Source organism: Leptonotus elevatus, chromosome 4 (genome assembly GCF_054856555.1).
Source record: "Leptonotus elevatus isolate MCC_2025b chromosome 4, RoL_Lele_1.0, whole genome shotgun sequence".
In the NCBI taxonomy this organism is placed as follows: domain Eukaryota; kingdom Metazoa; phylum Chordata; class Actinopteri; order Syngnathiformes; family Syngnathidae; genus Leptonotus; species Leptonotus elevatus.
In genome coordinates, this window is record NC_141242.1 from 23,048,212 (window position 1) to 23,063,717 (window position 15,506).

General features: G+C 41.6%; 1 protein-coding gene across 4 annotated transcripts in view; it reads right to left on the reverse strand.

The window, feature by feature from the left end:
- Nucleotides 1–638: 638 nt before the first annotated feature.
- The window catches only part of zfpm1 (zinc finger protein, FOG family member 1), a 91,072-nt gene continuing 76,204 nt past the window's right edge, over nucleotides 639–15,506 (reverse strand). For all 4 annotated transcript variants that reach the window (XM_086074741.1, XM_086074742.1, XM_086074740.1 and 1 more), the window contains exons 5-9: nucleotides 9,372–9,474; nucleotides 8,310–8,555; nucleotides 7,729–7,962; nucleotides 7,386–7,628; nucleotides 639–5,825 (exon numbers count right to left, since the gene is read on the reverse strand). In XM_086074741.1, the coding sequence (XP_085930867.1) occupies nucleotides 3,304–5,825; nucleotides 7,386–7,628; nucleotides 7,729–7,962; nucleotides 8,310–8,555; nucleotides 9,372–9,474 (3,348 nt within the window). In that variant the 3' untranslated portion in view covers nucleotides 639–3,303. The remainder of the gene's footprint in view (nucleotides 5,826–7,385; nucleotides 7,629–7,728; nucleotides 7,963–8,309; nucleotides 8,556–9,371; nucleotides 9,475–15,506) is intronic.

Below are 15,506 nucleotides of genomic sequence, written 5' to 3' on the forward strand. Positions count from 1 at the left end.
TGCAGAAGATGTGCCTGTTAGGAAACTCCTCACATCAGTTAGGCATTTTCGTTCATTTGAATGTGTCTTGCTAAAAAATACTTATGTTAATAATGATATCTTGGTTTTATATCGAGCTTTTCAAGATTTGTAAAAACACAATCTATTTACAACGAACAACATTTCTTATGTCCTAATAAAGATTCCAGTCAGAGCAGCAAAAAGTGAATTGTTATTGTTTGTTAAAAATGTAAATTACATGCGATTACACCATATCGCCACAAACCGATGCATTCCGCAGGTGTACAGCAGAGATTTAAGGTTAAAAATGAGTAATGACAGCAAGTCGCACCAAGGATAAAGCTGTTCTTGTGACTGTGCTTCTTTGTATTGATTTAAAAGCAATAAATATCTTATAGCCAATATTCCTACGAAGACTATGACACCATACACTTGATTTTAAAAGGAGGCCGATGAGTCATTCAAGGTCTCTCCACCAGCAAGATGACCCTTTCTTTGAAAAGGAAGTTCTTTATCTGTGACTAAGCACACATACGTTTGAATCTGCCATCTATCAAACTTCAGATCTTCCACTCAGTCTCGTAATGAAAAGTGCACACAGGAGCTGACATCAAAAAAAGGTATATTCCCATAATGTGTCTCAGAACCTTTTGTTTTCTTTTATTTCCCATGCATAGTTTGGACAAGCTTGTAGTGGAAATGAAATATATGAAAATAAAAAATAGAGGTTTGACATTCATTGTGGTTTTTTACATCTGAGGAAAAATAAAGTGGGAGGGTCCTTCATAATAGAACAAGAATGTATCTTTTTTTATAGGGAAAAGTGCTGTATAAAATAAATACAGTTACAGGAAAAATCCCTAAAATAACAAATTTGAAACAAAAGAGTGCAATAAAATGGGACGAAGACCAATAAAATTCCAGCACTTCACATCCTGACAAGATTCTTACTGTGTGTGAGCTGTCTCTCTGTAACTGTGTCTATTTGAATGTAGATACGATTAAAAGATGCCAAAAATCACTTAGACGTTTGATGGGGCTTTATAGAAATATTTTAACTCTTGTGTTGGATGAAATGCAGCAAAACAGAAAATTAACCCAGTGGGAAAATTATTAAAGTGGGCTCCAGTTTCAGTCTCAACATCACATACAAACAGACAACAACATGGCATAATGCTTTTCACGAGAGCAGGTGTGAGTTAATGAGATTAAGATCAATCCCAGCATCCGCAAAATACCTGAAAGTGGCTAAATCAAAACATCCTCATATCCCAATGAAGCATGTCATGTCAATCTTTCCACCCACTTTTCTCCATCTCAGGGGGCGGCCATTTTGTCAGTTGTTCACCTGTTTTCTGAAGCTGATCCATTGTTGGACGGAATCTGAGCCCTGAGCAACTGTGATGTCAGAAAGTGGCAAAATAGCTGCCCTCTGAGGTGGATAAAACGGGTGGACTTTGCTGCTTAATTCATATTCTACAAACACAGTATTAATCAGAATACTGTTTTTAGACTGGTGGATCTGCATAGAACATCTTATTGTAAATACAATTTTGGGGTTGACCTCCACTTTAAATGAGCGGCAACCAGATGTGCTCAATGCACCTCATGGAACATTTCGCAGCTTTGGATTTATTCAGCACTAAAAATGAAAGTGCACAGACACATGAAACATACATTTAATGTTGTTCCTTGAAATTGGAATGTCTGATTAGTACAATATTACAATGTTTTTTGTTTTTTTTTTACATTATAGAACAATTGGCTTTCAGACACCTCCAATTGAATAGTTTATAGTCATGTTGGTCAAAAATGCTCACGAGATGGATCAAATTCAACACTGTTGACGTTTCCAATTAGAATTCTATCTCGGATCTGATGAAATGAAATGAGGTCTTCTATATCTGCACTGCAACGGCATGTGATAGTGCTGCTTGTGCGTGACAAATAGCAAATAAAATGAACGGTTCACACGGACTCTCACCCAACAAGTTATTGTATAATGATGTGCTTCCTGTAGCGCATGAGGTGCTGTAATGAGACTTGACAATTATTTTCCCCCAACAGAAACAATCACTATAATGAACAACACATTCGAATGTATATTGAAAGGCATGGGTTGATATCTATCACTTCATATTACACATAAAAGACAAGAGAGAAAAGTAAAGTGTGAGCTCTTTGAGGTCAAAAGATGCAGCGAAATAAAGCCAGAATGAAACAATTGATCTTGTATAGCTTAAGGTCTGGAAGGTGACTTCATTGCTATCACAGTATATATGCAGCTGTGTCCAAAATATACTATCTGAAGTCATAAGTGACAATTGGATCAACTCGTGCTACTAAGCCACAAGTAGATTAATCAAAAAAAAAATTTTTTTTTTAATGTCATGATCGGATAGACTACAAAAACAGAAGACAAAAATTATAGTATGGGAAAAAAAAATTCAGTGTAGTCCGAGGGAGAAGACATTAGATATCTACACAAAAACACTTCAACACACCCAGAGCCACACAGTTCCTTCAAACAGCATGAAAATAAAGCAAATAACAAATAAAAATACTCTTCCACAATATGTAGGTAGTTTTCTGTTGACATGAAATCAGTGAGGACTAGAAGATAAATATTTCACATTTGTCTCCCCCTTGCATTTGAAGAGAGAAAAAAAAATTTGCATGAAAGAAAAGATGTCAATTTTAAAATATCCTTCACTAATTAGTAACATTTCATACCACGTTTTTTTTCTTTTTTTCTTAACAAAAAATGCCTTATAGCTTCTTCTAGTAAGCATAAAAGAGCCAGTGTTGAACCCAAATGTATTATAGAATTCTTTTTTAGACATCATAGACTATGCACAGATAAGAAAAACATTACACATGATCAAGTCTTTCTCTTTAGGTCTGGACCGACGTGAAAAGACGAGAAGATTTGCCAAAACCAGCGTCGTCGTTACTCTACGATCATTAGTCAACTGTCAGAACGTAACGACCACGGTTATCAACAACTCAGACAGAATGAGGTCGTTCACATGGAACCTTTTAACGTCCCGCAATGCAAAACATTGACAAGTGGTTGGTGTTCAATTTGGGACAAGAAAGTGACCTAGGGGACGAGGCACACTTTAGTGCGCAGGTAAGACGTTTTTACGGGTCTCAGCTCAAAGTGTTGCTGACCAACGGGAGAGGAATCATCAGTGAGTAACATGACTGGCAAATTCTGCAAACGGACATCAGGCCCTGCCGATGAGTAACAGCAGAAAGGGTGCGCGGGATCTGATTGAGGAGGAGAACGAGGATGAAGGCTCACTTGACATGTTCAGCACTGTGCGAGGAACAGTAGTATTTTTTGTGAGCTATGAACGTGGAGAGGCTGCTGAACTTAATATTGCACAGCCTACAGTAGCGGGCGTTACCGTTCTGGATCGGGGAGATGACTGGGGTTTTGGGACTGGGGGTGGGTGCAGGCAGGGGTGCGGGGAGGGCGTGGGAGGCAACAGCTGGTGAAGTCTTGTCTGGAAGGAGGGACATCCCGACTGCTTCTCTTCGCTGGTCAGGCACAGGTGACAAAGTTAGAGGGGGAGCCCTTGAGGGGGAAACGGGTTGAGGTGAACTCGCCGATGGTGATTGACCCTCACCTGATGGACTGCCATTTATCAGAGGGGAGGAGGGAGACGTCTGCCCATTGATACTATCACTGTGAATGCGAGAGAGCACTTTTGACGGGCTACTGCCATCTCTCGGGCTGAGGCTTGGGCTGGGACTAACTCTGCTGCCTGGCTGAGGTTGAGCCTCTTGGGGCGACTGAATAGATACAAGCAAGCCATGGACAGTCTTGAAGTGCTCCATTAGGTCACATGTGATGGGCTTGTTCGGACAATACGGACAAACCATGTGAGAAGAAGCTGTGCTAACGCCTTTGGCACCTGCCCGTGGGGTGGCCGCATCAGGGGGCGATGTGGCATCAGACGCAGTTAAGGCTGAGGCGTGAGGACTGCTTGACGAGCCTTGTGCCTGGGTCACCCAGTCTGCCGGGAGAGCTTTGGCTTCCACGGGATGGAGAAGATCTTGGCGCTCCTGGTGAGATTTGCTTTTGGGAGAGGTAGAAGCCGACCTCTTGAGCCTGTGGAGCTGCAAGGTGTGCTGCTGGAGGGTGGTGGCAGGGCAATAGTAGGTTTTATGAGCCAAGTAATTCTCAATGCTATTGAAGCTGATACTGCAGGCGGTGCACTTATGGTAGTCGGTGAGCGGCAAGGCAGGAAGAATACTGCTGGCGCCGTGTTGAGGGACTTCTTTCAGGCGGGGCCTCTTGCTCAGATCAATCGGACCGTCGGCTTCAGGGCTGGAAGGAGAAACCTCTTGTTTCACCGCAAGGCCAAGGACAGAAGGAGATGGAGCAGAAGCGGAAGCGGCAACTGTGGCGGCGGCGGCGGCAGCCGCTAAGGCTTCTGTCCGCGCCATGTGAATTTCATACATCTTCTTCCTTTTGCGGGTTCGAATGGGCTGAGGATGAAAGGCTGCTGTGGTGGTTGCCTTTGCCATGTGGATGGCTCGCTGGTTGGATGGGTCGTGCCGCGATGCGCAGTAGAAGCGTTTGTGGACAGTGTAGTTTTCGTGGCGGCTGAAGCGAATGTTGCAGGCCTTGCAGAAGGTTCTGTTGGGGTCATCATCAAGGTCTTCAGCAGATCCGCTGGCAGGGCTCTGGCTGCCTTCGCTCGCTCGTCCTCCTCTGCCGCCTACGCCCTCACCTTCTGAAGAGGACGATATTCCTTCCCGGCCTGAGGGACTTTCGGTCTTCACCAACGCTTTCCTGGTTTCTGCTGCGCCACTATCCGCCGCAAGTTCGGATTCAGAAGGCGAGGCGGAGGCTGCTCGGCTCACTGCTACATCATGGGGAGATGCTGATGAGTCTTGTGCCTTGCTGGACGGGACGGTGGCAGGGGAAGTTTCTCTTGTCGATCCAGGCGCTGAAGCTGAGGTTGCACCTTCTCCGTGGTGCCTACTGGAGCAGTAAAGCCTCTTGTGTACATAGAAATTGTTGATATTGTTGAATGTAATATCACACTCAAAGCAGGTGGCTCCTTTTAGAGGAGGAGTTGCTGTGGCTGTTGGGACAGTCGGTGCAGAGGGGAAGAAGGTGGCCGCGTTAGTCTGAGGCATTGTCTGACCCTGCTTCAGACGGCTGTGAACCATCTCAGACATTTTAGCCAGGATCTCGGAGGCCTGAGGCAAAATGGCTGTTTCAGGGTTAAACATGTACTGAGGCAAAAACATCGATCCGCCAGGGAAAACTGAGCCAGCACCACCTATATGACTCGGGCTACAACCAGGAGTAGGACTGGCTGGTTCTGCTTTCACTGCTGTGGTGGAAGGACTCTTTGGAGAATTGGATGTCTGACAAATGGAGTTGGTAGTTTGCTTCTCATTTGTCTTCTCCTCTGCTTTCTCATCAGCCTCCTCGCCTTCCTCCTTGAAGTCCATGTGATGTTCTTCTGTCTCAGATTCCGAATGAGGCTCTTCTTTGATTTGGAGGGTTGGGGTTTGGGCATCAGGAGGACTGCAGCCACGTGGAGTTGCGGAGCCCCCGTTAGCACCCGGGCTGGAGGAATCTGACTTGGGGACACAGCCTAGGGGCTCACCCTCTGGCGTAGATGATTGAAGCTGGTCGACAGATGATGGGGTGCTTTGACGAGGGGTGGGGCTCCTTTCAGCAGGAACTCTCACTTCCAGGTGGGTTCGTACATGCTGCTGCAACTGCGAAGGAGAATCCGAGTTGTGGCCGCAGACTTGACACTTCAGCACCACGCCGGAGTCTCCTGGGCTGAGAACTAATCAAAAGAAAATATGTTAATTCAATCACTTAATTAGTTAGTTAATTATCCCCCTTTTATGAACTCATTGACTGCAGTGGACGTTTCTATTTGTCAAATGGAATCTGACCGTTTACTACAACCGACATTGTGTTTTTGTCCAGTTGCAGAATGGGGTCAAATGACCTTAACTGTCTGTCTACTCGTTGTTTTGGAAGATTCTGTGGTTATGTTGACACAGAGCACCTATTACATCTGTGGGTCAATCAAAATGCTCTCAAACAGCTGGAAATACGGACACCTCTGCTCGGAAAACATCTGGCAGGCAGTGAGTTAACTGTTGAGTATAAAGATGAGGCGGGCCTTAATTTTCCTTTATTTGATGAAGAAAATTAACAATCAATCTCCTCTCTGTATTAACAACATTGCTGCATTGAACAGATATGTCTGCATGCACTTCCCACAGCTGATGTGATATTACTCTTGCCAAGACTGCACACTAGTGGAGAATGTCCCTGCTGGTTGCAAACAAGTACTCCACTCTTTATTTTATTACAGTGTCCTTGGATATTCAAAAATGAAGCAGATAACTCGAAACCTGAGGCTTTACTATTTATATAAGAGAAACACTTCCATGTTAGTCTTTTTCAAAGACCCCATTGCTCTGGCCCTGGAATTTTTAGCTACACTCCTCATTAGCCTCTTGACCAAGGAGGTGTAGGAGAATCGCAACTACATGCTGCAGGGCTGCGAATGTTCTCTCATTAATCCCCCCCTTTTCAACTCGGCCAAAAGTTTTTGTACCTTTGCCAAATTTGAGGCAGATGTTTTTTTTTAATGGGTAACTTGAAATAGAGTTTTCTATTAAATAATTAATTTATTATTCATTAATTGTTTAATAATACAAATATTTTTAATTAAGATATCAATCAGAAAAAAAGGCATTTGCCATTTTTGATTTTTTTCGTATTGATGTACTGTATGTACCTGATAGTTACAATCTCATGCCATTTTAAGGGATCCTGGTTACTTCTAGCATAATCTAGGGCATATGTCACCAATATTTTTTTTAACTGAGGGCTCTATTTTTGTAGACAGGAGCCCATGCACATTTTCATTTTTGTGCCGCAGCAACTCTAGTTTAGCGTGTTTGCATGCCACAGGCAAACCTCACAATTTGGTTACAGAAAGTATAATAGATTTTAGACCAGGTGAAACCAGGTCGAGTTGTAGTGCATTTCCAGCTAAATTCCAATACCCATTCACCAAATGAAATACACTTTTTCACACCAGTTACCAAGTTTCCTCAGAATTTTTTTTTTTGCCCGAACTGGTAGACTTTATAAGTAAAGATGTTTCAAGTCGCTACTGCTAAAGCAACTCTGACACAATGTATATGTTTGCTAGGCTTTTCACTTCACAACAGAAAATAAAATACCGTTAATGATTGATTCTAACAATGGTTGAAATTTCTTCATATGACCGTATTAGTCATAATGGTCCTAAGACATTACACATGAGATCTTACAAGTCCATGAGGTACTGTTTGTGCGATTTTCCAACGATCATGTGACTCACCTGTGGACAAGGGCAACTTCGGCAGGCCTGGCCCTGGAGAGTAGACCTCACTGCGAGATCCAGGCTGGCAAACCATGTGGCTCGTAACCAAATGGCTGTAGAGAATATCCCTCGTGGTCGAGACAAAGCCACAGCCATGGCACACCCCGTTCAGCGTGTCGGTGTGGACCTTCAAATGGCGCTCACAGTTTGCTTTTGTGGTGAAGGCAGACAGGCAGATGAGACAGACAAATGGGCGCTCACCTGTGAGAAGAACAATGAGAATGAGTAAAATGAGTCAGGTGGACAAAATTGTTGCTGAGCTTAACTCCTCGTGGATGACAAGTCTCTGTTTTGTTCTCACCGCTATGTGTGCGCATGTGAATCTCCAGCGAACTTGCGCTCGGGCAACTCTTGTTACACTGAGGAAAGGGGCAGATGCGTTCATTGGGATAGGACTCCTTGGGTTTGTCTTGTGGTGGGGATGAGGCTGCGGCCGGCTGTTTCTGTCGGCTGGCACAGTAGTACATGAGGTGGGCTTGCAGGTTCCTTTCACTTCTGTACCAAATCCCACAGTCTTTGCACGGGAAAATGTCCTCTGATCACAGACACAACAACATGCATTCCGTTGAGTTGATTGAAAATGCCTATGAAATGTCTTATTTGCAGCAGTTGCTGGATGTGTAATCATCTAAGAGAATTTTTATAAAGTTAAGTTTAGCTACGAATATAGTATGCCTCAGCCAAAGGCAAGTAAGTACTAATGTCAAACTTAACAACTGCCTAAGCTGATACTGGACCCGCAATGCCACCATGTGGCTAAAGTGAATATCACTACAGGTACTTAAAAAAAAAAACAAAAACGTTAAATATGCCTATCAAAATTCTAAAAAAGGTAGCGCAATTCTAATTGTAATATCTTAATGGCATGAAAATGACACTCACTATTGACAACAGCAGTAGCCAAGATTGCAGCCATGCCCGCTTGCTGTGGGAGGAGCTGGATGTCTGTGTGGAGGGCTGCAGGATACAGAGGCTCCTCTTTTACCATAGATGTTTTAGGAGTGACTATGTTGAGGAGCGGTGAACCCCTGGCGACAGGGGAGGAGGGTTTTGGAGGAAGCAGTGTAGTGGCCAGGAGGCGTTCTGCTACAAAAATGGCACTGGTCACCTTACAGAATAACTCTTCACCTGAAAACACACAGTCAGGACATATGAGTAAATAACTGTCACATCTTATTATTTGTATTTATTGTTCCATTAAAGACATGTTAAAAATTACCTTTGCAATATGTTCTTTGCGCCCTCACTAGTCTAAACACCTCAGGGGGCGGCCATTTTGCTACTTGCCGACTTAAAATGACATCACAGTTGCTCATGTGAGCTGTGACAGTCTGTGATGTCCTTTTCAGTTGACAGCAAGTGGCAAAATGGCTGCCCCTTGAGATGGATACAAATATATATGTGACCTCACTAGTCTAAACATGACATTCTGATTAATATCACATTTGTGGAATATGAGTTATGAAGCAAAATCCAGCCGTTTTTATCCATCTCAGGGGGCGGCCATTTTGCCACTTGCCTAAGGCTTAGGCGATGACCAATCACAGCTCACCTGCTTCCTGAAGCTGAGCTGTGATTGGTTGTTACCAGAGACCTGAGCATCTGTGATGTCATTTTTACTCGACAGCAAGTGGTAAAATGGCCGCCTTCTGACACTGATAAAAACTGCTGGATTTTGCTGCTCAACTCATATTCCACTAATGCAATATTAACCAGAACACTGTATTTACTAGTGGGGCTGCATAGAACATATTGTCAAGAATTTTTGGGGGGGTTGACTTCCCCTTTAACTACTATTCCACAAAAGTAATGTTAACTAAAATGTCGTGTTTAGACTGGCCATGTTATTTTAAAGAACATATTTGAGTCAACTTCCAGTTTGATATATGGCATGCAGTGGAGCTCGAGGGAGTCAAAAGCTTCTATGAGTGGGTACAGTCTCACCTTGGCTGTAGATAGTACAGTTGGCCTCTGATGGGTTAGTGGTCAATGAAAGACAGGTCAACCAACAATCTGGATTTTCACACACCAAGGTCCAATTGGAATTCTATATAAAAACAGATGCATAGTTGAATAGAAGACGTGAACACACAAAGCTTCCTAATTATACAATGCCAGATTTGCACATATACAGTAGCCAGTAATTGATAATGCCTAACAAACGACTATAAAATGGATAAAGCATGCATGTAAAGCAGGAAATACAGCAATACCGAAAGTATTAGTCATTTAATTATCCCCAGAAGACACAACTGAGGAAATGAAGCTGAACAAAACAGTAAAGAGAGATTGGGAGACGAATGAAAAATGCTGAGGAACAGAAAGTTAGATACAAAAGGAAGACAAAGAGTAACCATTTTACTATCCGTCATCATCGTCATGATATGATCGATCCCTGTCAGTGGTGCTACCAGGGATGTGGTACCCAGTTAACACAACAAAAACACTTTGGAGCTCACCACTTAATCACAACAAATTGAAAAGTGCCCTGGTCAGTCATGGGCTCTTAAAATCATCATCACTTTTGCTGATCTTTAGGGATGAATTGGAACTCAGCAGCTATGCTTGTAACTGACAAGCTCTTGCAGACATGATAGTACAATAATGCACCTTTTTTCATCAATGCAGTGGGCCAGTGCATTCATTCATAAATAGCGCACATGGTGGCACTTGCAGTGACGTTTAATAGCCAGTTGGGGGTAGCATTGCTTCAACGTTACGTCACAGGAAATAGCAGGAGAGCCTTATTTTGTTTCATCATAGACACATTCTGATGAAAGGATGACAAGAATTTTTTTAATCATATACATTTAAAACTTTTTAGATTGGAAATGTGGTTCCCTTGTGTGCAATTAATACAACTTTCTATTACTTATGTTATATTTATAAGCTAGATGCAATTTCTAGTTAACCAGTGCATTTAAAGTTTTTATGTTATGAGTGAAAATGAATCTCCTAGTAATGTGAAGATGTTTATTTGTCTCAAATGTAGCAGAAAAGGCCTAGATTCCTAAACCTGTTGTAAGCTTCAACCCTGATATAAAAGTCTCGTGTACATGTTGTGAAATAATGATAAGAAAAACAATAAGACATGTCGTACTGAAACACCTGACAAAGATGAAAATTATGCGTGGGATCGTTTGGGATGGAAAGAAGAGTGGGAAGAGTAGAAGAAGCTTCTCATTCTGTTCTCCAGTCGAGTTGGAGGCCGAGCGTATTGTATTTCACGGGGAATTGAAGCTGATGGGACGATACAGCCGCTTTTGTTTTAATTTGTAACCCAATGCTGGAGCCGTCTGAGTCGTAAGTACTTCTAATTTGTTTCAGACTAATTCATCATGGGCACAACTTTGGAATTCACCATGATAGGGCAATTGGGAGGGCTCAGTAAGCACGCCAGAGGGAAAAACAAACACACAGCCACACACACGCACAAAAAGCAACACATTGAGCTTCTAATGAACTTAAATCGAGAAGTAAAAAATCTCAACGTGACGACTGCTTATCTCTATGTTGATTGAATGACGCCGTTCATCATTGTGCAGTACATGCAACTTATCCATCTTTGCCACGTGGAACTTTGACCACGTTCCAGCAAATTGATGTTATCGTTTCATTTGTGTTATAAACAAATGAAGACATAAGGTTAATACAGTAGAAATTGGTATCAGAGTTAACATGTTACACGGATAGCTACAGATTCGCAGACTATGTTTCACAGCAAGATAATGAGAATTAGAGGTGTAGGGTCAAATGCTACTTTGTGCGCGCATGTAATTAACCAGGCCGAGAGAGATGTGAATGAGTTAAGGAGAATGGAGAGGCCATTGAACTGCTTGAAAAGGCTTTTTACCTGTCCTGTCACTCTTTGGCCACACATGAAAAACATGTTTACAAGTATTAGTATATATTTATGGAAAAGCAAAATTCAAATTGTTTGCGGAAGTGTTACATTTTTAAGCCTGTAAAAAAAACTATTCAAATAAAGGTTACATTGACAGACAAAGCTACGTCCGTCAGTACTTAAGCCCATCATTTATTTATTTTTTAAGTTTCTCGTCATTCGTCAGCAAAACGGGTGTCCGTCAGTGACGTAGTGACGGACAGTCCGTCAGTATAGCCTACTTACTGCTGGATCGTGGACTAATAAAATAGTATCCAATAAAGTCTAGCAAAGAATGATCGAAATAGCTAGAATGTTTAATGCCATCATACTATTGAGAAGGCAAATTGTTTGAGCATCAGTTTTTCAACAATCCCAGGATGTATTGTGTTGTATTATCGAATGTCTTTCTTAACATTAACACGTCAAAGCCATTCCTCCCAAGTTAGTATGGTTATTCTTTTTAACTTTAGCAGGGTTATTATAGTTTCGGAATTTTCATAATTTTTTATTTCATTTTGAGTTTTTCGTTTTCGTTAGTTGAATTTGTTTTCAGGACGGTTCTGTTTGTTGTTATAAATTTTAGTTATTTAAGAAATGATTAGTTTTAGTTAGTTTCAGTATTAGTTTAAAAAAAAAAAGTATTTTGTGCAATATTTAAGAAACACCATGGTAAAATAAAAAAAAAGTATGACATTTCTTAATTGTCGCCGAGGAGCGAGTTATCTGAAAGTGCTTTTCTATTGGCTGCTGCTAGATGACGTCACTTCTGTGTGACACACTTTCAAACGTACTTATTCTGGTTAATATCATAATAAATATACTTAAATAACATTTAAAATCAACCTCAAGGGCTCATGTATTAAATTAATTACCAAAGAATAAAACGAAGGACATTTTCTGTATATATATAGTTTATTTGAGTTAGTTTTGTAAAATGTAGTTTCAGTCAGTTTTCGTTTTTTTAAAAAGTATTTTCGTTGTTATTTGTATTTTGTTAACGAAAATGTTTTTGGAATTTTAGTTTGAGTTATTTCGTTCGGCAACTAAAATAACCTTGAACTTTAGTAATGAGAAACAACCACTTATCAAGCTTATTACATTAACTTGCATTAGCATCATTAGCATGAGCAAAACAAATTACCTTGGCTGGTGTTACATGGGATACAGTTAATGAAAACTACTAAAAAAGTACTAAATTTGTAGGGTAGCATGTGCTGTCAAAAACTGGCCTCGATTGAACTCCATAAAGATAAATAATGGACAATTCAATGCTAAATACTTTTTTACAGAGAGTATGTCTTGAATTTCCATATTAAAGGAGTAAAAATGACCCATACTATTCTATACTGACAACTGAAATACAAGACAGCATATATTTCATTAATATTGCATACCAGGCATTTAAGTTATAATGTTCGATAAACCCACAGATATGAATATTTATTCAATGCCAAGACATTTTCTTGGCTGTCATTTCAGCTGTCAATGCAGCCCTCCATCTATCAGTCAAACCTCTCCGCCGCAGCTCCATCTTGGTGGAGAGCGCTGCCTTAAGCCCCATCAGCCGGAGGAGAGTCTTTGAGGCGCAGTCTAAGCCCGGACCCTGGTCCCCTCATGAATATTAACTAGCCTTGAGCCTGGCTTTAATCTGCCTGATCCTCGCACTGCTGCTGCTGAGACGATAGCGAATCTAATTATTTGGTCTGATATTAACCCCTCGCTCCCACAGCCCCACCACATACAAAAAATGCTCACCATCCAATAGCATGTCTTCGCTGTTACGGCCCAAACATTCAAATGTGTATGCCGGCGTAAACACACACTGACTGTGAACTCTAAGCCACCTTCTCTTACTAACGTCAATTCATGCATCACATTTGTAAGCACACTCAAGCTCGCACGTCTCTCCACCATCCCCCCTCCACCTTCAGCGCTGCCTACGACACCCTCTCCTTATCAGGCCCCAAAACACCCTCCTCCTTCGCTGATAAAACTTGAATGCAAATGATGCCAGGCTGATTTCATTTCTTCATTTTCTTCCTCCATTCTCTTGTTCACTATCAGAATGCCTCCTTGCTCTCTATCCCTTTCTCGCTCAATCTGTACCAAACTGGAAGATGACGGAAACGGGGATGAGAAGTTTCCTTGAACTAAACTGAACACACTTCTACTTTTCACATTGGCATGTTCCTTGTGCACTCACCTCACTTACTGATTCAACAGGAGGGTAGATTAAATATGTGGTTTTCATGCGGTTGCTGGCTTCCCCAAAATGATTGGCATGATAATACTCAGTAATATGATGGTCTTTTTCTGCTAGCCCCTCTTAATTTGTATTCTATTTTTCTGGCGTCTGCTACGGCCAACAGTAGCGTTTGTCAAGATCAATAAAAGGGTGACATCCCAACCAACGTTTGCTGGTGGCGTTCTTGCAAGACGTTACAGTATGAAAGCCCAACTATGTCATGACATGAGGACGCGACTGGATATAGCAGGTAGGATTTACTTTTATACTAGAGAAGTATAGCAACTGTTCGTAATTAGTAAAAGTAATCGGTATGAATTGTTTACGTTTTCCCGCCCCCATAAAGCGGTTTCCAGTTGCCTTTAGGAATAATGACGACCGCCGCTGATGGTATGGAGGGGAATTATTTCTCACGCATGCGCTGAAGGTACATAATAGTCGGGGTCGGTGCAGTGTGTTTTTACGTATTTTTTCTTCACAACGTGCCAACGTCTGCGCCGATGCCACAGTGGGTAAGCCCGACGTCGGATTGGTGTATCTAGGCCTTTACACTTCCAATTCCATCGTATCAAACTTAATTTTGTGCTAGCAGTGCTTCCCCAAATCTTCCCTGTTGAAAAGCATCCAAGCACAAAACCCTCTTTTAAATACAGCGGTCTCTATCATTTTTACACCTGTTGCCAACAGTGTAAATTAGCGGCTGCAATTTGGGATCTTAGAAAGTAAAGCCCCAAAGTGTTGCAATGTTACTCTATTGCCCATTATTAAAACACTTTATCATAATCTTTTAACAAGTATTACTGATATAACTTTCTGAATCCAAAATGGTAAAAAAAAAAAAGGTGTATGTATGTCACGATGGTTTACTTGATACTTTCCATAAAACCCGAAAAAGGTGGTTTTGGAAACACGGAGAGTAGCCTTGTCATCGAATCTGGTACTTTTCACCTGACTCTCATCACTCACCTCAACTCTATATTTATAGAGCACTTTAAAACAACCACTGTTTTCTTAAGATGGAACCCAGGAGCAGCAGATACAATGACAACAGCAGAGGCTTCAGAATTGAACCCAGTGGAACACCATGCATTCCGTTATACATGTTTATTCGTATTGCACATCGTCTGATCAATTTCTTTTTTTGCTCGACAACACAGTATGAAGTGATTACAATAATAAAGAAATCTCACGAGGTACCATCGCAACAGCAACAAGTCGACTATTTAGCACACCAAATTTCCTACAGCACCTGCAGCTGATGGCTGAGGGGGTGTATCATCACGAAACATTTGAGTCAGGTGTGCGTCTTGACCTCCACTGAACACCTGAGAGCTGAGACTGACTCTCCGAACCCCTGGGGTTTGATCGAACCCAGGTTAAGAACTACTGATTTAGATAGACGTGGTGTATTGAATACACACCTGATAAAGACTTTTCAAATAGGGATTACGTTTGGCTGGAGTGGACTTTAATCATAAACATCCACAAAAATTCCAATACTGAAAAGTAAGCTTTTGCTGTGTCTAGAAGGGCTTCCCATTCCCTGCACCCTGAGGAATCTACAGTCGATTTCAGGATGACACATGCTCTGGACTAAAGACAAAACAATTTGGACAAGCATCAAGAAGTCCAGATAAGCACATGACTCCTGATTTGAGGACTCGCCAATGACCTTGGCTAAGGTAACGTTTACTCCTGTGATTGTGGCATTTATTCTTACAACTAATTTCCACTTGCACTCTGACTATTTTCTTGCAATGAAATGTATTTTCCAGGGTCATCCATTGACAGTACAAACAAATATAAAGGACTACTTTCTGATACACACCAGAAGTGTGGGACACAATTTCATTGGAAATACTTGATCACTTTAGTGCATGAACAAATTGATATATTGTTACAATCTTTCCTCCCACAGTTAAAACAAAACAAAACATAAATGGTAAAT